Raw genomic sequence first — 27538 nt, 5'->3', positions numbered from 1 at the left:
TTGTTCCCACAAGATTTCATGCAGTTTATGTGGGTGCAAAATATGCTCTTTGTGATCAATAAGCTCAGCTTTTCATCCGCACAGTAGCTGTATTTTCACCCCGGCCAAGTCATCTCTCAGTAGACGTACGTTCTATGCTCTCTTTGTAGTCGTCTGTCCCCCGGGGCACAAGGATCTCTTCACATTCACAATTGCAAATGTATAAGCCGCCTGTTAAGTAACGTTTCCCCTTTCTACAGCATTGTGTCTGACTCTGTCCACGCAATCCGCTTCACGATATTTTTAGCTGCGAGACTTGGGCCCTCGAGTTGTATACAAGCCATTGTGTTTCCATGTATAAATGGGCTCTTGCATGGAATTTTTCAGTGCAAAGTTTATGCAACATCTGCAAATTGATATATTTCGCCCAACCTTCCTAAGCACCTTCAATTATTTAATTTCATGTTGTCATACAATCTATAGGGGTTAACACCGTTGTCCCTATAGCTCCAGCTACTTACCAAGAGCCCAAAATCAGATGCCAATCCCAAGAGTTTGGGTCTTGTTTTGGAATGGACGTATCCCTTCTGAACTGGTTGCATCTCCTTTTTGGGCTGGTATTAAATGTCATCTTCATCTCTCTCCATATAAGCACAGAAACCATTAGGGTCTGCAGGTCAAAAAGAGCTGGTAAACTTTTGAACTTCTCCTCGTCCCAAATTAAGTACATGTGTACAGACCACCGTAGCTCCATCTTGTAGTGTGGTAGGCTTGCAAGTGTTGGAATTTGTAATCAAGGGACAAGGGTTTTGCAGGCAAACTTTCCTGGTTACGTGATAATATATTCCATATGATGCGTGTTTAGATTCCATATATACACAGAGTCTAGGCTCCAGTCTTGAGACGTTAGTGGGACTGTTATCTACAACGTTAGAGATAGGCTGCGGACTCTGCAAGATATCGCTAAGAAGGTTTGTTGAAGAGATAGAATAAATGGAGTGATGGCTTTTAATCGGAGCTTTGCCTTCTTTTTAGAAAAATTATTTCCAGCCTACGGCTTTCCCATTGAATGTTATTCCAGTCGCTTACGTAACAGCAACATATTCCGCTGCGCTGGTAATCACTCAGATTAGTCCCGGTATGGTATACACACCGAGCGGCTAGGTTCATAGGTAGCTAATTAACCCGTCCGCATGTTTTTGTACTTCAGGGGTTATAGTCAGAGGGTCCGAACAGGAACAATTAGATGTTTGAGTTCTATTTATGAAAGTTTTAATTTTGCAAAGATTGTCACTGTTCTAATTTGTGTCCTTCCAATCAAAAAAGCGACCTGTTTCGCTGTACTTGGAGCAATAGCCAGAGTTATAAAAAAACATCTGGACCACATTTTAGGTGGTAGAGGGTTCTTTAGACTGTACCCACCATAGTATCACCTGAAAATGTGCTCAGTTGACACTTTCTTAATCACCACTTATTTTGCAAATCGAAGGGTAGGTTCACATATGCGGCACAAACTCCAGTAGTCTGTTTCGGCAGAGGAACAGACTACGGGAATTGACAATACCCATCTAAGCCGGGTACTGCCGCATACCGCCGGATTCCTATTGACTATAATGGGATCCGTCTGGATTTTGGCCGGGCAAATACCACTACATGCAGAAGCCAGCACTTATGCCATAAACCAGCTGGATCTCCATTGGATCCTATTATAGACAATAGGGTTTTGGCGATATGTGGTATCCAGCTATGTCAGAACAGATTACCAGATTTTGTACCGCATGTGTGAACGTAACTTTAAAATTTTTTAACTAATTTAAAAGAAAAAAACTTTCCTGTTAAGGTGCATCCTGATAGGACGTAAACTTACATTGAAAAATATTTGCTGAATATTTTGCCAACAAATTGGTGTGCAAATTCAGCAACAAATCCATGGCAAAAAAACAGCAAACTTTACATGCGGATTTGTCATGAATTTAATATTTACTATGCATGGCAAAGTGAAATCTGCATGGTAAGTTGACATGATGCAGATTCAAAATCCGCCCCGCAGGTCATTTTCTTGTGGATTTTTTTCCGCAGCATGTGTATGATATTTGGTAGAATCTGATCTACTTTTCTTCTACTGTAATATGCTACAAATTTTACATCCCTTATGATCCGCTGAGTATCTGCTCCTTGTGAACTCACCCTTAAAGGGGTTGTCTCATCTGAGACAATGGGGGCTTATCGTTAGGATATGCCCCCATTGTCTGATAGGTGCGGGTCCCACCGCTGGGACCTGCACCTATATCGAGAACACAGCGTTCTCCCAATAGAAGTGAATGGGTCGTATGACCGGCCAACGCTCCTATTCACTTCTATGGGCCTGACTAAAATAGCCTAGCCAGCTGCTTGGCTGTTTTCAGTGGACCCATAGAAATGAATGGAGGGCAGCCACTGCACATGTGCAGTGCGCCCTCCGCCACTTTCTAGGCTCCGTTTAGGAGATAGGTGCCGGGTCCCAGCGGTGGAAACCCCACCTATCAGACAATGTGGGCATATCCTAAAGCTATGCCCCCATTGTCTCAGATGAGACAACCCCTTTAAGCTAGAGTTTCCCTATTAGTATTGTACAACCTACTGAGATCATGATGGCTCAGTGGTTGGCACAGTTTCGAATCCGCATGGAGTTTCTGTGTTCTCCCTGCGGATTTCCTCCGTCGCGCCATCTTGTCATAGTGATTATACCCATATAAGTACAGGATTTTTATTTTTTTACATTTGCATTCACATGTGTTGGAGGACAGTCTTTCAAGAGTATTGAATTCCCTTTGTCAAGTCCAATGGACCAAGTGAAAGGGAATCTGCTGTAGCTCCAGGCCTGACCCATGGACACAACTTGTCCTGTGGACTCACGAAGTTAATAATAACCGGTAGTCACCAGGATATTGCGGTTGGACAGATGATGCATCCAGTGATTATTCAGTCTTTTTGGTGTAATACAAGCTTCTATTCTTGAGTCCTTTTTTCCCCATTAGCTGGGAGGTCTGTCAGGTACGGGGTCACTCATGTTTTCTGAACCGGTCTGACAGTCATCAGGATGCAGCCGGCGCAGCCTGTTAAATTGCTGCCTCATATTCTTTTGTTCAACTTCATTATTTCTGGAGATTTTTTTTTTTTGTAAGACATAAAGATGACAATTTTAATATGCAGAAATAAAATAGTAACAAGGAGAAGAATATTCTGGGTCAATCAGCTTTTTCTTGTAGTCAGTTATCTGAGTTTTCTGCTCTGGGTATTTTAATTGAAGATTAAATACTGTTAAAGAGTATGTACAAATTTAGGTAGTGTATATTTTAAGGACTTAATAATAGGGTTGGATTGTAGAACTTGTGCTTTAATTTTTTTCCTTTTGTTGGTATAACCAGGCATTTAAGTAGAAGTAACCTCTTCATTAAGGCTCAGTGGACCTGGAATCTTCTGATGCGAGCTTTTTATTAATGAAGATTCAGCAGACGGCATTATGTAAAATAAATGCCTTCTTACGAGGCCGAGCTAAATTACACTCGCAGGTTCTCTCCTCATTTTCGACTACTCCTATTAATTTAGCTCATTTTTAAAAAATATTGAGAAATTTATCACGGCCTGCAAGGTTGTTCTGCATAACTGGTACTTCATCATCAAGAAGTAATCATATTTGTTCTATGTGAGCATTTGAAGATGGACAGGTTTAATATAATCGTATATTTTACTTGTTTAGCCATACAGTGTTTTTTTTATTTTATATTTTATAATTTAATCTTCTATTTATTTTGTACATTTTTATTTATTTATCTTTTCTTCCAATGCGCAGTGCACCTTCCTTTGAAATGAATCAAGAAATATAAATTACAAAAATTAAAGGAAAAAAAACAATCAGGAAATTATTCTTATTTGCTGTTCTTTTAATGTTTTTAATCCTGGAGCAAACTTTTTTTTAATTATATATCAGTCTTCAATAATCTATTTTATTTTTTGCTAACATAAAAAATAGTCTTTTTTCCCCATTTATTTTATTTAATTGTCACTTGTTGTGATTTAGTGTAGTGAACGTGACCTCCAGTTTTCGAGAGCATAAAAAAACAAAAAAAAAAACAACAATTGCTTTATTTCGTCTTTATGCCGTACGTCCGCCTTGTGGTTTTGCTAAAGAGGCTAATTTATTTTTTAACTTGTTTATATGTTTTTTTGGCTGGTTACATTATACCGGCTTAATTTAATTTCCTGACTTCCTAAGAAGCTCGGCCCTCGTTCCATCCACTCTGCTATAGCTATATGGTTTATATTTTTCTGCAAACAGGACGAACCGATTATGTGCAACTCAATCACACTCAGGCTCTGTAGGGGATTCGTCAGATCTGATGGCAGCGGAACATCATACAATCCCATTATACTTTAGGAAATCTGCAACCCACAAAAATTTTTACCTGGTATTTAGAAAGTTCTGTAAGGGGACGTGTGCGCATGAGGGGATTGTATTTGTATAATATAATGCTTTGTAATACTGTTCACATTTACGTCTAGAACCTTTGTTTCCTTTTTGAGTGTCCTTGAAAAACTGTGCCTTGTCCTTAGCAACCAGTCAATGAAAGATAAGCTTTGACTGGTTGCTGTGGGTAGTTTTTCTGTAGGACCGGTTAGGCCCTATGGACAAAATTTGCCTCTGCAGACTACTTTGGGGTTCTCATTTATTAAATGTGGCCATGCGTTTCCTATAGAACTTCTCAATGCACATACATTCTTGGTTTGGGTAAGCCTGAATGTGTTTTCAATGGGGAAAGCCACTACCAGACACCTATAAAAGGCGGCTATGGGCTTCTTCACATATGTTTATTGACCCTGCTCAGGTAACCACCTGTATAGTGCATGCTATGTTTTTCTGCACATAACCATGCATTCGTTGTCTGGTGCCGAAAATAAAGAACTTGCTGGACACAAATCCTATATGTGTACCCAGCCATATCTTTGGAGTATTAAAGGGGTTGTCTTGTCTCGTCATTACTAAGGCGAGATGAGAAACAGTCCTGATAACCAGCCGGCCGGGAAATGGCTGCGTGCACTGGTGATCGCTTTTTATGTAGCACCAATGCACTGCAATAGGTACTACTGAACAGGGAGGGCCGGCTGGTGGTTGGGACCGTCTCATCTCGCTTTAGTAATGGCGAGACGAGACAATCTGTTTGAGGACTGGCATGTTGAAATTGATCATTTCTGATACTTTTTGCCCCTAAGATGCAGAATGACATATTTCATGCACATTAGATGGTCTACCACTACTGCTGAAATTGGCAGGTTTGTTTAACTAAGGCTACATTCGCACGACCGCATGACTGGGTCAGCATCTGTACCTCGATTTTGCGAAATGGTTGCGGACCCATTCATTTCAATGGGGCTGCAAAAGTATTTCCATTCCGCGGGCCCGCAAAAAATATAGAGCATGTCCTATTCTTGTCTACAATCGCGGACAAGAATAGGCATTTTCTATATAGTACTGGCCCTGTCCAATCTGCAAAATGCGGGACGCCCACAGCCGGTATCCGTGTTTTGTGGATCCGCAATTTGCGGACAGGTCATGTGAATATATCCTAAGTCTAGTGTGTAGAGCCAACTTAAAGAGGTTTTCTGATTAGTTTGATATTGATGACCTATCCTCAGGGTATATAGTCAATATCCGATGGGCGGGGAGTCTGACCCCCCCCACCAATCAGATATTGATAACCTACCCTGCAGATAGGTCATCAATATCCAAATCTCAGACAACCCCTTTAAGCCTTTTGCTGACTTTTACTGAAAAAATAAAAAATATTGTAGTGAGGGGCCAGCTCAGCCGAAAGAAAGGGCCAAGTCGGCTGAAGCGCGTCAATCTGCTGTACGCGGTAATACCTCCTGGCAGATCAAGTGACGGCTCCTAATCTTTTCCCTGGTTCTGGGCTTGAAATAACCCAGGGTGAATTTTCCGAGCTGACCATTAATCATCACCCCCTCTTCTACATATTTTCCAGCCATGTAAAATATTCAGTAACTTCTTACCTTTCAAATGAAAAACAGCCGTGCCAAAATATACAGTGTTAACACCTTTTCTGCGCTCTGATTACTTGACAGCACGGTGATAGAAATGGTTCCTATACATGAGGTTTTTCCGTGTTGTGAACTCTGAAGCTGATCCGCCTTCTATACTTCAATACGGGGTGAAGATGAATTCTAATGGAGTTTATGTTCTTTATTTAGTTTTGTACAGTTTCTCATTTTTGACCTAGAAATATCCAGATCTGACAATGGCATTACATGGTATGCTGAGGGCTACATGGCATCGCCGGCGAGCCGCAGTGGGGTCCAGTATTTTACATTGACACTGGCGATGCTGCGGTGTATTGGAGGCCCCAGGTAAAGGCCGGGTTCACATCACCGTTTATTATTCTGTTCTTCTGATCCGTCGGAAGAACAGAAAAGTATACAAAAAAAAACTGAGCCTGTATTTTAGGTATCTGTTATGCTAATTTTGCATCCGTTTTAGCCATTTCCTCCTGAGATCGGTTATTTTAGATGGAAAAAAAGTACTTTGTGTAGGACTTTTTTTTTCTTCCCATCTAAAACAATACATTTCAATTGAAAATGCCTAAAACGGATGCAAAATGTGTATAAGGACTCATGTACATGACCGTATGCCCTTTGAGACATACGGTCTGTGAGCGGGTCCCGGAGCGGCATTGATTGTGCACACGGCATCATAGATTACAATGATGCTGTGCACGTCGGGCCGCCTGCGCGGCTATTGTCCCGCACTCATAAAATCATACGAGTGCGGGACAATAGTCCTGCGGGCGGGCCGACGTGCACAGCATCATTGTAATCTATAATGCCGTGTGCACGATCAATGCCGCTCTGGGACATATGGCCGGTTCACGGACCGTATTTCTCGGAGGACATACAGTCGACTCGTGTGCAAGAGGCCTAAGATGCATGGAGCTCTTATTCACTATCGGGCATAAATGATCACCGAGAAGGAAGCCAGTCTGCTCCAAATTGTATTTATCAGGATTGTGACTTTGATCATGGACTGAAGGCAACGATAATGAGCCATTCATTCAACCACTACATTTTCAGATCTTAGTGTGTGATGCTGGCGGCTACCAGTAGGGCAAGGATTTCTACTAGGCAACAGGACAAATGGCTATGAACTCAATTCCTACTCATTACAGAAATCATAGCTAATCACTTCCCCTTAAAGGGGATGTGTCGCTTCTCCTGACAGGTCTGCATTCCCCATGTAATAATTCTCTAGCATCTATAATTATGTCTCTATGTTGTGCCATTCCTGTGTTATTACTACTGTAAATTTATAAATGAATTACAAGCAGTCTGCGATAAAGGTCCAGCTGGGTGTTACCCGTTGGGGGATGGTCCATGCACAGTCCGACACTATCCAATCAGTGCTGCCAGTGCCAGACTGTGCAGGGAAAACCCCCTATCCCCAACTAGTAACAACCAGATTGATCTTTATTGAAGACTGCTGTCAATTCATTCATAAACTTCCAGCAGGAATAACAGAGGGAATGGCACAACGTAGAGTCACATTACATGGGGGATGCAAGTAGTTACTAAAACGGACACGTCAGAAGAGGGGACAGGACTTATATGAACTTTGCAGATTTTGGTTGGAAACACTGACCATCTAATGTGTATGGAGAGTAGTTTACTCGGGAGAAAATATGGACTCCAGTGCTCATCCAGTTGAAATAAAATCTTGCTTTATTACTTCCATAATATTTTGGTGGGTGTTTCAGGGACACAGCCCCTCCTTCGGGTGCAAATGTATATGGAGGAGTTCCACCGTCAGTGGGAAGAAAGGTTGGATATGTTAGATTTCAGCATGCCCAATCATTTGGTCTCAGCGGGACATGTCACTGCTTATTTCCCTCTCCCCATTGATAACACGCATGTTATGAACAGGGGTGCACCACCAATGAGGTCAGGTGAGGCGATTGCCTCAGGCGGCAAAACCTAGAGACAAGTGGGGGCAGCGGCAGGTCTGTGGGAATATCTCTCTATATTCAACTGTATCACAGTATGTCTTAAACAGTAGGGCTGGAGGGGTTGGGCGCCGTTTCAGTTTTCACCTCAGGCAGCAGAAAGGCTAGGTGCACCCCTAGATATGAAGCTGATAGGCCTATGAGCATTAGGTCAAAGCTAAGGGTACTTTCTCACTAGCGTTAGAATAATCTGGCAGGCCGGAAGTGCCTGCCGGATCCGGAAATCCGTATGCAAACGGTTATAATTTGTTTCCGGATCTGTCTGACAAATGCATTGAAATACCGAATCCGTCTCTCTGGTGTCATCCGGAAAAACGGATCCAGTATTTATTTTTTCTTTCACATTTTTAAAGGTCTGCGCATGCCAGATCTGTCATTGCGGCAATTTCCTGAACACTTGATACCGGATCCTGCATTAATACATTTCAATGGAAATTAATGCCGGATCTGGCAAATGTTCCGGAATTTTGGCCGGAGAAAATACCGCAGCATGCTGCGGTATTTTCTCTGGCCAAATACCGTAAAAGGTACGGAACGGAAGACATCCTGATGCATACTGAACGGAAGCCCTTATGACAGAACTCAATACCGGAAAACTTTAACGCTAGTGTGAAAGTAGCCTAAGGCTTCATTCACTTCACCGTTCAGCATTTCCGTTCTTCTGCTCCGTTAAGGACGTTGAAGGCACATAACTGAGCCAAACGGAGTCTAAGGACCCCATAGACTATAATGGGGTCCGTTAGGTTTCCGCTCAGAAGATGATTTTGGAGCGGAGACAAAAGTTGTGCATGCAGGATTTTTGTCTCCGCTTCAAAATCATCTTCTGAGCGGAAACTCATTATAGTCTATGGGGTCCTTAGGTTCCGTTCGGCTCAGTTATGTGCCTTTAACGTCCTAAATGGAGCAGGAGAACGGAAATGCTGAATGGTGATATGAACGAAGCCTAAGCTGTACGGACACCTTTAGGCTGAAGCTACAAGGTAACCACCATGCTGTGATACATTGTTACATATTCTTGTATATTTTCTCTAATCTTTCTATTGTCCTCTCTTTACCTGTCATTTGCAACGTGCAATTTGCAGCAGGTCTCCCCTATAATAAACAACGGAGTGGAGCAATTCTCAACCCAACTGGAGCTGCCCAGGTTCTCCACACAAGCGGAGGTTAAAACCAGTACATAATGGCTGCTGGAACAAAATGTCCCGCTGCAGTGTCGGCCTATTTTCTGATAGGGGCAGCCTTGCCCCGTCCAAATGATGTGTTTTACACTACAGTTTTTATTTCCATGTACATCTATCATTCTTTGGCTGAAGGATGAAATGTGAGCATTTATTTCTGTGAGACAGAGGTAATATTTTTCCAAATGTCCCCAAGCTGGGCTGAGAATGTGTCATGTTACCCTCTCTGCAAATTCACGCTGTAAGAGGACTCGATCCGGTTATGTCTGTGGGGCTTCCGTTTAAGATTACAAAAATATTCAAGGAGGAAAGTAGCAGTTGCATAGCAAGGACCTCTGTGCTCCGTGGCGGTGTCCAGTATCCTGTGATCATAAGCGGCCTCGAGAGGAGGCCGTCCATTGCTTTACTTTAAGCCTCCATCGGAAGCCAGCTTCCCAGAGATACTGAAAGAGAGATGGAAGGCAGCGAGCCAATGGGCACAACGAAAACAGCATTTAACTGCATGTCCTGCGTTCCCCCGGCTGCCAATATTTCTACAAACGGACGGTTTAAAAGACGCCTCCTTCTCTCCCCCTTTGTGTTTTTGGATATAAAATGGTAGTTTTTTTAGGCAGTGCAGTCTAGGAAGTAACATGGAGCGTCTGGAGACAAAGAGAGGTTCCAGGGCTCGTGTTTACATTGGTTTCCATGCACGGGGGCTGTTCAGGGAAGGAAAACATCAGACTGAGACTTGGGCTCTGCGGGCAGCCTGGATCCGAACCAGCACTGGCTGCCGGTCCTCTAGGTGTTAACCCCTGGAGTGTTTCAGCCAGCAGCTAAAGGGTTAACACCGGCTGTTCCTGGGCAAAGAAATGCTGACAAGGTTTTTTTTTTTTTTTTTTTTTTATGTGATGGCGTTTACTAAAATGTATTGAAATAAAATAAATTTTATTTATTTGATATAGGCGCGGTCCTGTGGACCGGCTGTGGCGTTTCGTACTTTGGTCCCCGTTTTGTCTTGTAGACTCTTGTGATATATCTACAATGTTTTTAATTTTGCGTTCCCCCCACGGATTGTAAGCTCTTGGTTCTTGCTATGTTATTTTTGACTCTGTTTGTACATGAACCCTCTGCAGTAAAACACTGCGGAATATGTTAGCGCTCTATTAATAAAGATCATTAGAATTGATTTTTAGAGCGCCCAAATATTTTGCGGCATTGGACATGGTCTGTGATCACTCATATTAGTACCTGTCCGCACTGGAGCTCACAATCTAAATTCCAAATTATCTATTAGTAAGTCTTTTCGGAGCGTAGGAGGAAGCCCCATGCAAAGACGGGAAGAAGGTAGCAGCCATGCACATGTTGCTTTTGGTCGGATTGAAACCCAGGACCCCAGCACTTCAAGGCAACAGCTCTAACCACTGGGCCACCATGCTTATGTCCACCTGTAACAGTTCGCCATTGACCTTTTTGGTCAGGTGGACATTTGGGATTTTCGAAGGCTGCTCAACAGACTTTGCACTGCCAGATTAATCTGTATTTTGGATATATCTAGGAGGTGGAGAGGCTCTGAAGAGACCCGAGAGGACTTTGGTTACAGGATATAGCCATCTAAAGTTAGATTTAGCTTTGACATATTCTACAGACCTTTACATAGGTTGTTCTTTCTCTTAGCCAAGTGCTCACGAGTCATGGGTCAGCTGAATCTTGGCGTCCTTAACAATCCAGTTATGGGTTTGAAAGATCTCATCTAGAAAAGATGTCACTGTTACCCAGGTGAAGAAGTCGTTTTTAGGGGCTATCCATGGTTAGAAAGTTGGGTATTGCCACTATTTTCAGTAGCAATCTACTCTGACTGCACCCAGAACAATGGAGTGCTGAAAGGAAACCTAAACTCCATGCAGATGTTGCACAACTGCTAAATTTGCCACTGGACCAATGTCTTACTATAAATAAGAGCCCGTAGCTCATCCTTCTTTACGCGTCTCGGACTCCGCTTGTGAACGCAGAAAAATAGAGTATAAAATAGTCATCTTAGGAGAAGAATTTATGTACATAACAAGTGGCTGCAAAAAGATAAAATCAACTGCAACGCGTTTCGGACTTCTTCCATCTCCTTACCCATTGGTAAGGACACAGGCGCTGGCTGAAATACCTAGGCGTTGTTTGGATCTTTTTGCAACCACTTGTTATGTATGGAATTTTTTTTGAATAAAGCCCCGATTTATGGATCCTGAGATGCCGGACCATTTTCTATTTTACCTATGTTTTTGTGCCCTTCTTCGTGCGATGCCCGTCCTACGCAACACATGGCGATAATATCTTGTGCGATTAATTATTTCCCTAGCAACGTCCGTAAGCACGGCATAAAGTTGTGCATGCATATCTTTGCATTTCCTTTTGCGCAAATCCTTTCCCTCTTGCAGTCTATTTGTTTTCCACCAATTCGTCTCCCACCGTTTAAGGAGCTTAGCGAAGGTTAAACAAGGTATTAGACAACATTAAGACATCAGAACGCGCCGCATTTTCCTCTCTTTGTGTCGCTATAAAAGCAAGCATGTTGCATCAAAGACAATCAAAGGCTTGTTTGAGAATATTAAGTATCTGTGCAGCTGTGCTGTGAAGAACCTGGGTCCTAGTAAGGAGATGCCTGTTTTTCTTCGTCCTAATTCGCTTTGTTGTGATGACAACGGAGAACAAACCTGATTTCAAGAAATGAAAAATGTAATCTCCTTATCGTTTGAAAGCAAGCCGCACATTTGTTTATGCACAATGTACGCGGCATAAAAGTTTCAATAAAGACGCTCTCCATTCTCCCCTGCGCCGTCTTATTAGCACTCGTCTTCCATTCTCTCTTCCCACTCCTGTTGATTGGGATGTTCTTCCAGGCCAGCGTGACACGGGACCAAACAATGCAGGAACGGGGGTCAGTCTCAAGTAGCAGATATCTGGGAGAAGTTAGGAAAATGAAGCACAGCTGGCACCCTCCTCGTACCCACTTCAGATGGAGAGTGCTGTGCACCAGATAGCAGCCAGCCGTTCCTGGACCGTCCTGCTGTGCTAAAGAACAACAGGATCCCCTCTTCATGCCGACATGTCAAAGTATTGGCGCGTAGCCATCCTGCGGCACGTATCGGTTGCATTCATTGGTTCTGGCAAAAAAATGGTTAACAGTATATTATTATACATATCGATGGCTTAAAGGGAACCAGTCACCAGTTTTATGGTGTCCTAACTAAGGGCAACATAAATAAGTGACTGATTTTCTTAGCAAAATGCTGGGTCACTTTCTTTAATTGACCCAGTCAATCTGCCAACATCTTGTATTGAAAAGCTCCAGCTGATGAGTCATGAATATTTATGAGCTCCTGACTCTCCCCGCCTACCTGCTGCTGATTCACATTTTTTTCCCATATGAATCAGCAGCAGGTGGGCAGGGGAGTGGCTATAGCTCTGAATTAAATATACGCTGGACTCAATGACATCACGCTGGACTCAAATCAGCTCATTAGCATGCAGCATGTGGCATCTTTGTGTGTATATTATTAGGTAACCATCTGTCACACCAGTAAGTGAATACATCTAAGGCACTTTTTAGTAGTTAATGATTGTATATAATTAGTTAGATTATAATCAAATATCCACATGACAGGTTCCCTTTAAACCATCGGTTAAAATAAAATGCCCTTTGTACATCACATAATATTGTAAGATGAGGATATCAGAACAGTCTAGAGCAGGGATGCTCAACCTGCAGCCCTCCAGCAGTTGCAAAACTACAACTCCCAGCATGCCCTAATAGCCGTAGTCTGCCCAGGCATACTGGGAGTTGTAGTTTTGCAACTGCTGGAGGGCCGCAGGTTGGGGATCCCTGATCTAGAGTATTTGTACCATCAGGAGCAGACTGGAAACTTAAAGTGGCCCTGGAAAAAACCTAAAAGTGGCCTCATGTTGTAGGTGAGTCCAGATTGACAGAAGATGGGCCAACAGAAGTAGGTGGAGCTACAATACCGTAGTGTGCAGCCTAAAATACCGCCCTAGCAGAACTAAATAACAGTGCATCCCAAAATACTGCCTCAGCAGAACCAAATTACACAGGACCACCATTACATGATGCTCCTAAATTAAAGCTGAGAGCATCAGATCATTATGTACACAGCCGGTAGCCATGAGGTAGCTCAGGTGGCCCCCTGGGCATTGGCCCATCGGGAAGTTTCCTTGTAGGGTCTATAGCCAGTCCACCCCTGCATACCATCGAGATGGCCTGTGAAGACTCCATGGGACTCTAGAGTAGAGAGACCCCAACTTAGTTCGACCTCATCCCCTTTGTAATGCCGTATGTAAAACTGTCAAGATGGAACCACCGCACTTCAAGACGAGAGGCATGGGAGGTCTTGGGGTTCATCTGTCACAGTTCGAAAAAGGTGGGGGGACATGCACCGCCACAATTGGTGAGGCCAAGTTTCTCTTGCTATAGGCTCCCTTTGCTGTATATTTGCATGCTCGTACATAACATGGGGCTATAGGGTTATCCACTAGGAGACCAATGGATGATGTTCCAAGATACAGACGTACAGTATTTCCCTTGAGATTGGGATTTAGTCCTACTTGCATTACCTGAGCTTTTCTCGTTTAATTACATGGATGCTTTAGAGAACCATCCTTCATCCAGTTGTTCGTTTTCCGACTGCTCAGTTATTGTGAAAAATCTAGAACATCCACACAATGAATATTTATGGGAAATCAGGGGGATGATTGTAATCGCAGTAGCCACTAAACATGACGGAAGCCATTTTGGTTTCTCGACACTCTCTCGTTTGTTTTCCTCTGGACGGGGTTGGTGTAAAATTAATTGTTTTTAATAGGATTACTCAAATTTTATTTTCTGAATAGGGGCATTTGTTATACAAGTCATTTGCCTGTTCAAACAAGACCTTCTATATAATGACATACTGACAAAGGTCAAGTAAAATGCTTTCCACCTGTTCATCCTCCTCCTCACCGTGTATGGTCCACAGTCCTCTTCTGACGGAGACTGCCCAGACTTCAGACCGGAGAAATTTTCAGGTTAATAAATAATAGAGATGCCAAAGTGTGGGGCGTGCCGTGTACAAAGTGTGGGGCGTGCCGTGTACCGTCCAGCTAATCAGTAATGCATTTCAGAGGTAAAGTATGAATGACTGGATACAGTAACCAATCAATGTAGCAGGTGAGGGGCAGTAAGAGCCAATCAGAGAGCAGTGTATACAGTGGTCTGCGCCTTATTACTATCTACCTGTGCTACATGTACCATACTGCTCTCTACCTGTGCTACATGTACCGTGCCGCTCTCTACCTGTGCTACATGTACCGTGCTGTTCTCTACCTGTGCTACATGTACCGTACCGCTCTCTACCTGTGCTACATGTACCATACCGTTCTCTACCTGTGCTACATGTACCGTACCGCTCTCTACCTGTGCTACATGTACCGTGCTGCTCTCTACCTGTGCTACATGTACCGTGCTGTTCTCTACCTGTGCTACATGTACCGTACCGCTCTCTACCTGTGCTACATGTACCGTACCGCTCTCTACCTGTGCTACATGTACCGTACCGCTCTCTACCTGTGCTACATGTACCGTACCGCTCTCTACCTGTGCTACATGTACCGTGCCGCTCTCTACCTGTGCTACATGTACCGTGCCGCTCTCTACCTGTGCTACATGTACCGTGCCGCTCTCTACCTGTGCTACATGTACCGTGCCGCTCTCTACCTGTGCTACATGTACCGTGCCGCTCTCTACCTGTGCTACATGTACCGTGCCGCTCTCTACCTGTGCTACATGTACCGTGCCGCTCTCTACCTGTGCTACATGTACCGTGCCGCTCTCTACCTGTGCTACATGTACCGTGCCGCTCTCTACCTGTGCTACATGTACCGTGCCGCTCTCTACCTGTGCTACATGTACCGTGCCGCTCTCTACCTGTGCTACATGTACCGTGCCGCTCTCTACCTGTGCTACATGTACCGTGCCGCTCTCTACCTGTGCTACATGTACCGTGCCGCTCTCTACCTGTGCTACATGTACCGTGCCGCTCTCTACCTGTGCTACATGTACCGTGCCGCTCTCTACCTGTGCTACATGTACCGTGCCGCTCTCTACCTGTGCTACATGTACCGTGCCGCTCTCTACCTGTGCTACATGTACCGTGCCGCTCTCTACCTGTGCTACATGTACCGTGCCGCTCTCTACCTGTGCTACATGTACCGTGCCGCTCTCTACCTGTGCTACATGTACCGTGCCGCTCTCTACCTGTGCTACATGTACCGTGCCGCTCTCTACCTGTGCTACATGTACCGTGCCGCTCTCTACCTGTGCTACATGTACCGTGCCGCTCTCTACCTGTGCTACATGTACCGTGCCGCTCTCTACCTGTGCTACATGTACCGTGCCGCTCTCTACCTGTGCTACATGTACCGTGCCGCTCTCTACCTGTGCTACATGTACCGTGCCGCTCTCTACCTGTGCTACATGTACCGTGCCGCTCTCTACCTGTGCTACATGTACCGTGCCGCTCTCTACCTGTGCTACATGTACCGTGCCGCTCTCTACCTGTGCTACATGTACCGTGCCGCTCTCTACCTGTGCTACAGGTACCGTGCCGCTCTCTACCTGTGCTACAGGTACCGTGCCGCTCTCTACCTGTGCTACAGGTACCGTGCCGCTCTCTACCTGTGCTACAGGTACCGTGCCGCGCTCTACCTGTGCTACAGGTACCGTGCCGCTCTCTACCTGTGCTACATGTACCGTGCCGCTCTCTACCTGTGCTACATGTACCGTGCCGCTCTCTACCTGTGCTACATGTACCGTACCGCTCTCTACCTGTGCTACATGTACCGTACCGCTCTCTACCGTGCTACGTGTACTGCTCTCTACCTGTCCTACATGTACCGTACCGCTCTCTACCTGTGCTACATGTACCATACCGCTCTCTACCTGTGCTACATGTACCATACCGCTCTCTACCTGTCCTACATGTACCATACCGCTCTCTACCTGTCCTACATGTAATGTACCGCTCTCTACCTGTCCTACATGTACTGTACCGCTCTCTACCTGTCCTACATGTACTGTCCGCTGCCTGTCCATACCGCTCTTTGCCTGAACTGCATTGCTCACTACATTTGCTAACCCTAACCTTTCTGCCTGTGTCAGGATTAGCTGGGGCTTTGGAGGACAGGTGGAGATGTCTCTCTTTGTACTGTACACGGATTGAACTGTATTGGATCTTCACCATAGGATAGGTTATAAGTATCTTCAGTGCTGGACCCCAAACAATTATGAGGACAGGAGTCCGAGTCCCCAGAAATAATGGCGCGAAGGCCATGAAAGTGCTCTGCCACTCCAACTGACCATTTTCCTGCAGGTTTTCATATCTTTTTGTAGAGACTTGCTTTATTTCTATTAGTTTTGTTTTTTATAATTTTGCAGCTAATGTTGACAGTTTCCCTATACAGATTACTATGCCCTTTGGTTGGAAGCGAAATCTATGGGAACGCAGGAAATAAAAGTCCATTGTATTTTATTATGATCGTCTCACTACTAAATATGTCCTGAAACAAGGAAAAACAACATGACTTTAAATGGTGTGTAATGTATACCCAGCGGGACCCCATTACTGTTCAAATTATCCGAAACCCCTTTAGAAATCGCTTGGTTCCCAGTATAGGACACAGAGGTTAGCCCAGCAGTAGTGAACGAGCTCGTGTTTTCTAGTCTGGCATCTGACATGAAAGTGACGCCGGCAATTGGAAGCAATTTGCAGAACCGTTTGATGATTCTATTAATTATGGCACCAACAAACAGTGCTTGGGAAACAGTTTTGCTTTCTCGCATTCTTCTGTGATTGCTAGCAGCGAGAGCCAAATCTAAAGACTTGTCTCTCTGGGACGCTCAGCAAAGACCATTGTGCGTCTGAATAGCCCTTATCCTTCAGCTCCAGCCAAGTGTGAACAGAAGACCGCAGTCACCTGCGTGCACGAAGGCAGAATCCTCTCTGGCTTCCAGTGAAGGGTTAATTCTCTGAGTGATCTTGTGCACCTATACTACTTGCCAAAACTTATCGGGGGTCATTTACTAAGATTCCCCCCTACTCTGCCATAAGGTTCGGCTAATTTGTGGCCTTGTCATAAATTAGACGAATCTACGGCAGTCTGTGCGCCTGGCTGGCGTCATTTTTCACCAATATTTGCACCTGTTTCCAGGTGTGAATTTGCCAGAATCAGGACATTTACAGGGAAGGTGTAAATGTTTTTGGAAAAACTACTCCCAACATGTCCCTGTGTGCAACTAAATATTGTCGCATGGCCAGTCAAAAAAGGGACTATATTTGCTACTAAAATATTTGCAAGTCCCTTAATATATAACTCCCATGGTGTGTTCAATACAAGGATTCGGGGATACTGTATCTCCTTAGGGGGAGCGCCTAAACGGTGTGAGGAGTCTTATAGGCCAGGCGGCGCTCCTCTGGAATTCTGGGAAGAAAGGAATGCAAATGCGCTCCCAACAAGCTCTGCCTCCAATGCCACCAGAAGTAAGGCAGCTCTCCTATAAGTCGGTGTTCGACCCTTCATACAAGCTTAAGTAAACGATTCATAATATCCGTATTTGTCCATCTGCACTAAGATTCTTATTGGCATTGAAACCGGATGGAGATTTGCAGCAGCCGGATTTGTAGGCAGAAAATCCACAGCGGTTTACAGTATCAGCAAATTGGATAAAATTTTCACAAAACGCATCCAAACGCAGGAAAAACAAACAAACAACTAAACCTACACCCTAAACTGACCTTACTCTGTAAACTAATTTATGCTGCAGGTTTTATCCTCATCTTTCAAGCTTTGCAACTCCGCAGAGAACCTGCAGCAATTCCTGCAGAAATGGGGACGCAAAAAAAAAAAAACGCCCAGTTTAGGTGGACTTTGCGGCAGCGGATTTCAGAGACATACGCTACTGAATGTCAGTGACCGAAATTCAGCAGTGGAGACCGGATTTGGCACATAATTGACAGGAACGGAGTCTAACAGATCCCGTCGGAGAACATTTTTCCTGCATTCAGGACTTTTCTTTACACTATTTTTGGCGAACTCTGTGACGGAGCCTCCAGCGCACATGTGAACACACACTTAGCGAATATTCTAGAATGTCAGGCAAATAATGTAAATGCTTTTTATATATTTCTGTAGGACCAGGTGACAACCCAGAACATTCGATAACCTGGCAACTGATACGTTTCACGTTTGTCCACCAGCATCCAATGATGTGGGAACATTCCTGTGATGTCAATATCAGAGCAGAATCCCTTAATTATGAAGGATCCATCTGTAGCAGATTATGGGCATGTTCTGGCACAGCCTGGGTTTTATGTACCCTCGATGCAGACCATACAGCCGCTCTGGATAGAGGGGCACCTAGCGCTTTGGTGGATCCCATTCCTTTTCTTAGAACCTGTGCAGGACCCTCTTCTTGGACCGCTATGTTGTTAGGGTGAATCCAGAGGCAGCGGAATCTGTGCAGAAATTTCCGCATTCGTCTTGCAGAAATCCATGTTCTTGCCACCAAACAATCTCGTTCGGATGAATAGAAATGATTTTCAGTCTTAGAAGTTTCTGCAACAGATCTACCGGGTGCGAATATACTTTTAGGTGGCGAGTGGAACCAAGGGTTACAAAACAGGTGTGAAAGGGGAAACAAACGCCCTTCTGTACGGGGCGGCACAGCCCAGGAGCATAATGGGGGACTTGTGGAGATCTTTGCTGTGGGGCCCCCTTTCTTCTTTGCACTGCCAGGTCATTGAATATATATATGTGTGTATATATAATTTCATTATTGGATTTCTGAGATGCTCCAGTAAACATTGGTCTAATGAACCATGTTTTTGTGGGTCCCGAAGAGCATGTGCCATGTTTCTCACTGCCGATGCTGAAGGCGCGCTCCTCCGCCGCGTGTTTGTACACATACAGATAGGCAGCGTATTGCATTTCTTTCTTTGTGACACAAACCCCTCTGAATTTAATCCGCTAACAAAATAAAGTAATTGTTCAGCGGAAACAAAAAAAAAAAATCTATTAATGTTTTCTCTGACTGTGCGGCACAGCCAGGACTTAATTAATGGCAGAGATTTTTTTCGCTGTGTATTCAAGCCGGCGCGGTCATTGTTCAGCAGAGATTAAACCGTAATGCAAGTTAAACAAGACTTCCATCTAAAAATACCCGTCAGCTCCAGCTATTAAGTAGCCAATGTCGTCTTCAGTGACAGATCTATTTCCCTTCATTTCCTTGCTCTCAAGGAACGTCAGGCATGTATCGTGTAACGCAAGAATTCCACGGAGAGAGATGGAAGTCAGATTGGGCTGTGTCTGGCTCTTGGGCACTGGCTTTTAGGAGCTTGGTCTAAGGCAGCCCACAGACCTTCTGGCACCATGGAGAAAAGCGAGCGTTCAGGGCCGTTTTTTTCAGGCCGTGATGCCATTCACCTGCTGAAGAGCGGGAGCCGTGGGACCAGGTTAAATGTGCATTGATTGAATGGGACATTTTGGGAAAAGCACGGCTTACTAAATAGAAGCGTGGTAGAACCTCTCTCCATGCCGTGTCCTATACGTGCAGCTAAGAGGACGACTCTTGAGTTAATAAAATAATGATGAATCAATGGTCTCAAACTGGTGTAAACATACAACCCCTCCAATGACCTGCAGGTTGCCATAATCTATATTAGAGGAAACCATTTACACAGACCAATAAATGCGTCAGTGGTAGGCAATGTTCACACTGGCATCGCAGTCCTGTCAGGGTTCTGTTGGCTATTGTATAAGCCCATTTGCCAACTTGACAATGACCTCATTGGGTCTGTATGCTATTTGGTGGCACCGCATGGGTAACTACTGCAACACAGAGCCCACAAGAGGGATGGTCTAGCGCCCCCACTGCTAGACAAAGGTCCCTCGACTCTGGGGCACCCCACAGGCGCAGCAACCACAGTAGAGTCTAGATACCCATTGGATGGACTCTCGTTTAGCCTTCATCTATTCCAGACACCCAAATATCTCTCGCACCAGCTTTTCTACAGTGAGAACAAAAAGATTGGGCATGTTGAAATTCACTAGGCCTGGCCATTTTTTTTCTACAACATCTGCTGTCAGAAGAGAGTCCCCGGCACAATCGATGGGCTCCGCTAGCATTAATCTAATATGTATATGTCCACCTTTCTTCTAGAAAGCAGAATATAACACCCACTATTAGTCAATGGGATCTGGTACAAAACAGATCCTTCATGGACCCTTTATTTACTTAACCCATGGCACCTTAGGTTTTCAGAGATTTTTATACCTGATGGCCTATCCTCTGAATCAGTCACCATTATCTGATTGGTGGGGGTCCAACACCCGGGATCCCCGCCAATCAGCTGTGTGAGAAGGCACCGGTGCCTACATTCTTAGAAATAAATGTAGGGCGGCTGCTCATGCGCGGTGCACTCTCCTTAAGGGCTCATGCACACGGCCGTTGCCTGACTGTGCCCGTATTGCGGCCCACTAACAGCAGGTCCGCAATATGTGGGCACCAACCGTGTGCACCCCGCATCACAGGCACGGAAACCCACATAAGCACTTCTTTGCGTTTTCTGTCCATGCTTCTGCACTGCAAAAAAAGGGCACTACTTTTTTGCGGTGCAGACGAACCACGGACCCATTCAAGTTGAATGGGTATGGATCCATCTGTGGAATCCGCACAGATGTTGCCCGTGCATTGGGGACCACAAATTGCGGCCTCCAATGCACAAAATGTCCGTGTGCATGAGCCCTAACTTTGCGGGCTCTGTTGTAGGGCTCCTATCGGACGTTGGGGGCATATCCTAGCAATATACCCCCAATCTATGAAATGGGCCAACCCCTTTAATATCTATACAATACTATGCACTGTCAGTAATGTATACTGGTTAAGAAACAATAAACTAAAATATAACAAATCTGATACAAAGCTATAAGACATAAAAATACATATATTGTCAGTTTCCAGGTACTGGATTCTAAGTTGCAGTAATTAAATCAAATTTTTGGAAATTTAAAAAATGTATGATATCTAAATACTAGAGTTTTCTTTACCAGCAAAGCATCTTATAAAATAAATAGGAGCAGGGATGGAGTGAAGAGCACTAGTACTACAGGCATTATCGCCATCAGAAAGGTTCAGAAGAAGTGGTAGTATCACTGGGTTGTATTTTTTTTTTTCTGCATACTTTCTAAAATGTTATCTTTCAAAGCCATAACATCCTTAAGAGACGAGCCGAAAACATGCCACGTGCTCTTAACACTGAAGGGTTAATTGCTGTTTGTGTCAGTCCACATCTGACACTACCAGCAAGGACAGAGGATGCCTCTACCCTTACACGCAGTTACCAATACCCCCTTCACGTCTCTGTAATTGAGCAAATCACCTGGGTTCGTAGACCTCCTGTCTCCAGCAAATCGTGAGCATCAGAATCTTTTGTCATGTTCTGGAATAGGAATGCCGATCAGAGTTTCAGTATGAGGGCAGGGAGGCTGATTAAGTGTATGAGATAAGGTTATGCGACACCGCAGGTTTCAGCTGACTGCGGCACCAGGTACATACACTTCTTGGGTTCTGTCTTCTCCTATCGGAAAGAGAAGAGCTAGAGTCCAAGACAGTTGCTCCTTGACCCAACCGCTCTGCAATTCTAGACACTTGCTGCGTCTTCTCGTCTGTCTGTAGATAGTCAACCAAGGAGCAAAGAAGAATTGAGATGAATGATATTGAAAGAAATATGAGAACCTAACACAAAACAACCAAACCCCTCTTAGGAAAATGACCATTAGCGCTGAAATGCGTGTCGCTCCATCCCAAACCTCTATCTATTATAGTCACTTTTAATGCATCTGAAATAATGTTATCGCCGTAAAGAAGGCAATATTATACTCAAAACACGGATGTCTCAGTTTCGTATGGGCGCCAAAGTAAAGAATTTAAGTTCTTAAAAAGGCAAAACAGATTGTAACAACTTTGTTTTAAATACTTTGTGTTTTATGTACCGATTTAGTTAGTATATAATTTAGGGTCTACATAATTGCAGCTGATGTTTTTGCACTGGCAGGTTTTTAGATTTAACTTTTGAACAGGTCTTTCATTATTAATACCTTTCAGTGTTTCCAAATATAAGCTACATAACATAATATTTGAGTCCCTTTATAAATGCATTACATTACTTATCCCGTACTGATCCTGAACTCCAGAGCTGCACTCACTATTCTGTTGATGGAGTCACTGTGTACATACATTACTTATCCTGTACTGATCCTCAGTTACATCCTGTATTATACTCCAGAGCTGCACTCACTATTCTGCTGGTGCAGTCACTGTGTACATACATTACTTATCCTGTACTGATCCTGAGTTACATTCTGTATTATACTCCAGAGCTGCGCTCACTATTCTGCTGGTGCAGTCACTGTGTACATACATTACTTATCCTGTACTGATCCTGAGTTACATCCTGTATTATACTCCAGAGCTGCACTCACTATTCTGCTGGTGCAGTCACTGTGTACATACATTACTTATCCTGTACTGATCCTGAGTTACATCCTGTATTATACTCCAGAGCTGCACTCACTATTCTGCTGGAGGAGTCACTGTGTACATACATTACTTATCCTGTACTGATCCTGAGTTACATCCTGTATTATACTCCAGAGCTGCACTCACTATTCTGCTGGAGGAGTCACTGTGTACATACATTACTTATCCTGTACTGATGCTGAGTTACATCCTGTATTATACTCCTGAGCTGCACTCACTATTCTGCTGGTGGAGTCACTGTGTACATACATTGCTTACAGGATGTAACTCAGGATCAGTACAGTGTAAAGCAATGTATGTACACAGTGACTCCACCAGCAGAATAGTGAGTGCAGCTCTGGAGTATACAGGATGTAACTCAGGATCAGTACAGGATAAGTAATGTAATGTATGTACACAGTGACTGCACCAGCAGAATAGTGAGTGCAGCTCTGGAGTATAATACAGGATGTAACTTAGGATCAGTACAGGATAAGTAATGTAATGTATGTACACAGTGACTGCACTAGCAGAATAGTGAGTGCAGCTCCGGAGTATAATACAGGATGTAACTCAGGATCAGTACAGTGTATTATGCTCCAGAGCTGCACTCTGCTCACCTACTCTGCTTGTTCAGGTTCTGCCCAGGTGACTCTTATCTGCTGTATGCTGTAGGAATAAATATTAGTTTGACAATGTTTGTGGGTGATTTACAAGGCTTTACTCTTACTGTACATATCACTTTATTCATTGACTTCTTCTTTTTCATCCAGACGGTCTGAAGCCAGAGACAAAGCAAGCTCTTGGAGGTTCCTCAAAAAAGAAGACCAAAGCAAGTAAAGGAGACACAGAATCAACCAAAGAAGAAGAAAGTCGGACAGACAGTCAGCCTGTGCTCATCATCTTGGCCTTCAAAAGATATGTGTTTGACCCACAGAAGAAAATTATTCAGTCTTGATTCTTGATATGATGCATCTTAATCGCTTCTGGAAGGGCTGCCCATGAATGTACATTGTTATAATTATGTTCAACCTCAAAAATTCTTCATCATTGTGTTCATACATATAATAATATGATGATTCCTTTAATCTGGCATCAAGAGGACCAAATGTACGCAGGATCCTCTAATCACTGTTCTAGAGAGAGACCCTCAAGGGTGGCATGAAACCCTAAGGCCTCTTTCACACGGGCGTCATGTTTTTGGCCCGGGTAAGAGGCAGGTGCGTTGCGGGAAAATGCGTGATTTTTTCCGCGTGAGTGCAAAATATTGTAATGCGTTTTGCACGCGCGTGAGAAAAATCGGCATGTTTGGTACCCAAACCCGAACTTCTTCACAGAAGTTCGGGCTTGGGATCGGTGTTCTGTAGATTGTATTATTTTCCCTTATAACATGGTTATAAGGGAAAATAATAGCATTCTTAATATAGAATGCATAGTACAATAGGGCTGGAGGGGTTAAAAAAACGAAAAAAACATTTAATTCACCTTAATCTACTTGTTTGCGCAGCCCGGCTTCTCTTCTGTCTTCTTTAAGGAATAGGACCTTTGCCGACGTCACTGCACTCATCACATGATCGTTTACCATGGTGATGGATCATGTGACGGACCACGTGATGAGCATAGTGACTTCACCACAGGTCCTTTTGCTGTGCACAGCAAACATGAAGACAGAAGAGAAGCCGGGCTGCGCGAACAAGTGGATGAGGTAAGTTAAATATTTTTTTATTTTTTTTAAACCCCTCCAGCGCTATTGTACTATGCACTCTGTATTAAGAATGCTATTATTTTCCCTTTTAATCTGTACTATACTGTCCAGGAAGAAGTCATCATGGCGCATGCGCGGCGGCGTGCGCATTCGCGGCTCTGTACTATACTGGCCAGGAAGAAGTCATCATGGCGCATGCGCGGCGGCGTGCGCATTCAGGACATTGCCCGGCTGGGAGAAAATCTTCAGTCTTCTGCGCAAGCCCGGCCGGGAGAAGACGTCAATGAAGGCCAGCCGAATCCAGGAAGTGAACGTCGCGCTCGCCGCAGGTAAGTATGGAAACTGCTGATGGGAATACCCCTTTAAGAAGAGTTCAGAGCATCATGTAATTGAAGAGCAGAACGAAGTAAAGGTCACTGATGAAAAGTAGATTTTGAATGGTTGATTGCAGGTCTTTATTGAGGATCCAGCCTGTCCGCACCATTAATTTATATAAATATATATATATATATAGACCGATGTATGCAGCACCAGCGCTGAGCCGAAGGACTTGACAGGAAATACCTGGGCGATGCGTTGTCACACTATATGATGTAGCCCAAAATTTCTAACCTCTTTCAGTATCTCTCACTGATAACAATCATGAATGTGAACTTAAATGCAACATTTATTATTTTATACCTTTTTAATTGTCCCCCTCAATCAGGGTGCAGCCATTTTATTCCGGCTTGTGGTCAAATGATGCGTTAACCATGACACCATTATCTCTTGTTGCCTCAATAAACAAGAAGTTGTTTATTTCAATTTTGTGACTTTTATTTACTTATTTTAAATGTTGTTTTTTTTTTATATATATATATCCAAATGCACCTTTAAAGTGCCTGTGTCCATTATAGGAAGGAGATGAACGTTTACTTAATTGATTATTCTACTGTACAATCAGAGCTGTCCCCCCCCCCCCCTAATACACATGACTGATGGACGTGGCGGAGAATGCACATGTCCTCAATGGGGAGAGAGGCCGAACAAAAGGATCAGGCATGTTGAAATCCAACTGCCCAATCTTGTTATCTATTTGACACATTTTACTATGCTTTAGTATAATTTATCCACTCTATGATACAATATTTAAATACCTTGTATTCAGGCTGTGATGCTGCTAGTGCAACCTGATACATGGAGGCGAGCGGCGTTATGTCTATACACCGTCCTTTGGTAACATCTTTCCTTGAACTGAAGCGTCCACGATGTATGGAATCCGCCCAGTAGCAGGGGCTCAGCCTAAACAACCAGTGCCCCATCTTCATCTAGGCACAAAACAAACACCTGCAGACTAAACACATCACACATCGCAACATGTCCTCTGGAGAGGAGCTGTCTAGCCTGCACGCGACCCCTTTGAAGAGCCTGCATCTGCTGCGCTGGTGATACGTGACATGTTGTAGCTCTCTGTAGTGATGATACAAAGGACCTGCAACCGTGTCCAACAGTGTAACCAACCTCACCAGGCCTCCAGTCTGGATTAGGAAATATACCTATTCACCCAAACCCAGTTTTGGGTTTAATGACTACATGGACATTTATCGATGGGATTTTTTTGGGCTTCTTTAGGCAAAACTTTTGGGACATTTTGCATTTTTACACCACTCCAGTTTTAAAAAGTCAGCACGGTTAGCCTGTTGGGTTGTTTTAAAGGGGTTGTGTCATCTGGGACTTTGGTGACATATGGCTAGGATACACCATTAAAATCTTATAGTTGAGGGTCCTACCTATCTCTAGAAAGGACCTCTGAAAGTGAAGAAAAGTCTACTGCGCATGCACGGCATGCTTCTGTGCAGTCCCATAGATATGAATAGAGAACGGGCCGTGCAAGTGCGGCCACTGCTCCATTCACTTCTATGGGAACACCAGATATTGCTGAGGCAGTGATTTCACATCCTGGACTCTGCTCTTGTTACGGGATCTCACAGCATTATAATGATTTATATTGGCCGTGTGTCCCCGTCAGACTTCGGATCTATTAAACTGTACTGACAGCGTTATGTACAATATTTTTTGTTCCATAAGACGCACTATTTTCCCCCCAAAGTGCGTCTTATGGGGTGGATACTAATGAGTGCTTCCATTAGGCCCCTTTCACACGGGCGAGACTTATGCGCGGGTGCGATGCGTGAGGTGAACGCATTGCACCCGCACATTTATTTCTATGGGGCTGTGCACATGAACAGTGATTTTCATGCATCACTTGTGCGTTGCGTGAAAATTGCAGCACGCTCCTCTTTGTGCGGTTTTCACTTAACGCAGGCCCCATAGAATCAAATAGGGTTGCGCGAAGATCGCAAGCAATTGCGGATGCGGTGCGATTTTCTCACACAATTGCTAGGTGACGATCGGGATGGGAACCCGATCATTATTATTTTCCCTTATAACATGGTTATAAGGGAAAATAATAGCATTCTGAATACAGAATGCTAAGTAAAATAGCGCTGGAGGGGTTAAAAAAATAAAATAAATTTAACTCTCCTTAATCCACTTGTTCGCGCAGCCGGCATCTCCTTCTGTCTTCATCTGTGAGGAAAAGGACCTTTGATGACGTCACTATGCTCATCACATGATCCATCACCATGGTGATGGATCATGTGACGGACCATGTGATGAGCGTAGTGACGTCATCAAAGGTCCTTTTCCTCACAGAACAAGACAGAAGAGATGCCGGCTGCGCGAACCTCCAGCGCTATTGTACTATGTATTCTGTATTCAGAATGCTATTATTTTCCCTTATAACCATGTTATAAGGGAAAATAATACAATCTACACAACCTTGAACCCAAACCTGAACTTCTATGAAGATATTCGGGTCTGGGTACCACAGTCAGTTTTTTATCACGCTTGTGCAAAACACATTGCACCCGCGCGATAAAAACTGAACAACGGAACGCAATCGCAGTCAAAACTGACTGCAATTGGGTACCTACTCGCACGGGTTTGCCGCATTGCACCAGGACGCATCCGGACACGCTAGTGTGAAAGAGGC

At 44.1% G+C, this 27538-nt stretch overlaps 1 protein-coding gene across 1 annotated transcript in view; it reads left to right on the top strand.

The window, feature by feature from the left end:
• EEFSEC (eukaryotic elongation factor, selenocysteine-tRNA specific) overlaps nucleotides 1-24087 on the top strand; it is a 141540-nt gene extending 117453 nt beyond the window's left edge. The window contains exon 7 of the mRNA XM_044302205.1: nucleotides 23573-24087. Within this exon, the coding sequence (XP_044158140.1) occupies nucleotides 23573-23757 (185 nt within the window). The 3' untranslated portion in view covers nucleotides 23758-24087. The remainder of the gene's footprint in view (nucleotides 1-23572) is intronic.
• The last annotated feature ends 3451 nt before the right edge of the window (nucleotides 24088-27538 follow it).

This window comes from Bufo gargarizans, chromosome 7, assembly GCF_014858855.1.
Source record: "Bufo gargarizans isolate SCDJY-AF-19 chromosome 7, ASM1485885v1, whole genome shotgun sequence".
Taxonomy (NCBI): domain Eukaryota; kingdom Metazoa; phylum Chordata; class Amphibia; order Anura; family Bufonidae; genus Bufo; species Bufo gargarizans.
The sequence above is the reverse complement of the archived record's forward strand: the minus strand, read 5'-3'. Positions and strand labels throughout refer to the sequence as shown.